Raw genomic sequence first — 1,487 nt, forward strand, 5'->3', positions numbered from 1 at the left:
TTCCATTTCTGCTGATTTCAGCACTAGTAGAAGTAACTCAGAATTTGGGATTGGTTTAAAGCAGCTCTGGCCCTGTTGGAGAGAAATCGTAACCAGCATATGTCGTTTCTTACTGAAAGGAAGCTCAAAGATGTATACACAATGCAAAATCTCTGAAACAATCAAGTTGTCAAAAAGTCTGACCTAATAAGATGGCACTGTGGTTTCCAGGACGGTGTAGCTCATGAGAGAAAACGTCTCATTTCAGGGTCATCAATCAGACCTTTTTAAGCTCAGATTGAACCAATTTGGCATTATGGAAATAATGCCTCTAATTCAAGACTCACCTACAATGACCATAGATATGTTCATGTTTAAGCCTCTAAGACAATTGGCTTGGCCAATTTAAAATATTAAGTTACATGTATCTCATCCTTTGACAATATAGAAAGTTTTTGGCCTATTGAAAGTCTCAAAGCTCAAATGTAAAACACCACCGTGAATTTCAAACACTTTGTTTTAGATTCCAAGTGAACCTTCCAAAACTTTGCTCAGAATTCAGGTAAGAGGCCAATTTGCAACGCCAAAGTTAATACTAAATTTTAGCCTTATCCTGTCTCATTTAAAAGACATTTTTTTACTCGCTTGCCATCAAAGCCGTCCAAAACTTCTTTTTTGAACCATTTGAAAACTTCGAAACCATCCTTAGATGTTGTCTAATGGAGCTACTGATCAGAATAGGGCAAGTAGCAAGTCATCACATACACCCAAGTTCTACTTGTTAACAAGCAAAGCTTGGCCAAGTACTAGAACTTGGGCAAGCCACGGACTTCTAGAAATATGGACTGCGAACGAGCTTCCCGGCAAATCGGCCTGCTCTATCATCTTTATGCTGACAAAATGTTAAATTGCTGTGCCTTTAAAAAAAATTCTTTCAATCATTTGGCATTTACACCTTAGTAAATTTCAACCCTACAGACTTGCGAGATCTAGATAAACATTATACCAGTTATGTATAGGTTGAATACCATTCAAAAGAAGATATCCCTTGCCTTTAGAAATTTATTGTGCTTGGTAACCTACAAAACTGCTTTATATTGAGCCATGTTAAATAATTTTGAGAATGAATAAGTAAGAATACGTTCATACTTTGTCCCAGTATTGATATGTGGATGACATCCCTGGTAACCAATAACAAAAGAAACAGAAAACTGTCAAAAGAAAAAAATGGCACCGAGAATGCCTTACTACCGACAATTCAAATTTCGCTAACTGCGTACTGTTTCAAAGTGCGGTAGATGATAGTGATTTACTTCACCAGGTGTTGTGATCTGTTTGATATGTCTACTGTCATGAAGAGAAGGATGTAATTCACGAGAGAGCAAGCCAAAGGCAATATCAGCAATTTTCACCATAAGCGACAAATTTTGCCCACCACATGCAAACTGTTCATGATTTGCTTCAAAAATGTGTACCCGCAAGTCAATACAATCAAGACGAAGGCCATG

General features: G+C 37.4%; 1 protein-coding gene across 1 annotated transcript in view; it reads right to left on the reverse strand.

Moving 5' to 3' along the window:
- LOC131883342 (E3 ubiquitin-protein ligase HERC2-like) overlaps positions 1-351 on the reverse strand; it is a 30,762-nt gene extending 30,411 nt beyond the window's left edge. Inside the window, exon 1 of the mRNA XM_059230795.1 lies at positions 331-351. Coding sequence (XP_059086778.1) covers positions 331-351 — 21 coding nt within the window. The remainder of the gene's footprint in view (positions 1-330) is intronic.
- Positions 352-1,487: the final 1,136 nt, after the last annotated feature.

This window comes from Tigriopus californicus, chromosome 7 (assembly GCF_007210705.1).
Source record: "Tigriopus californicus strain San Diego chromosome 7, Tcal_SD_v2.1, whole genome shotgun sequence".
Taxonomy (NCBI): domain Eukaryota; kingdom Metazoa; phylum Arthropoda; class Copepoda; order Harpacticoida; family Harpacticidae; genus Tigriopus; species Tigriopus californicus.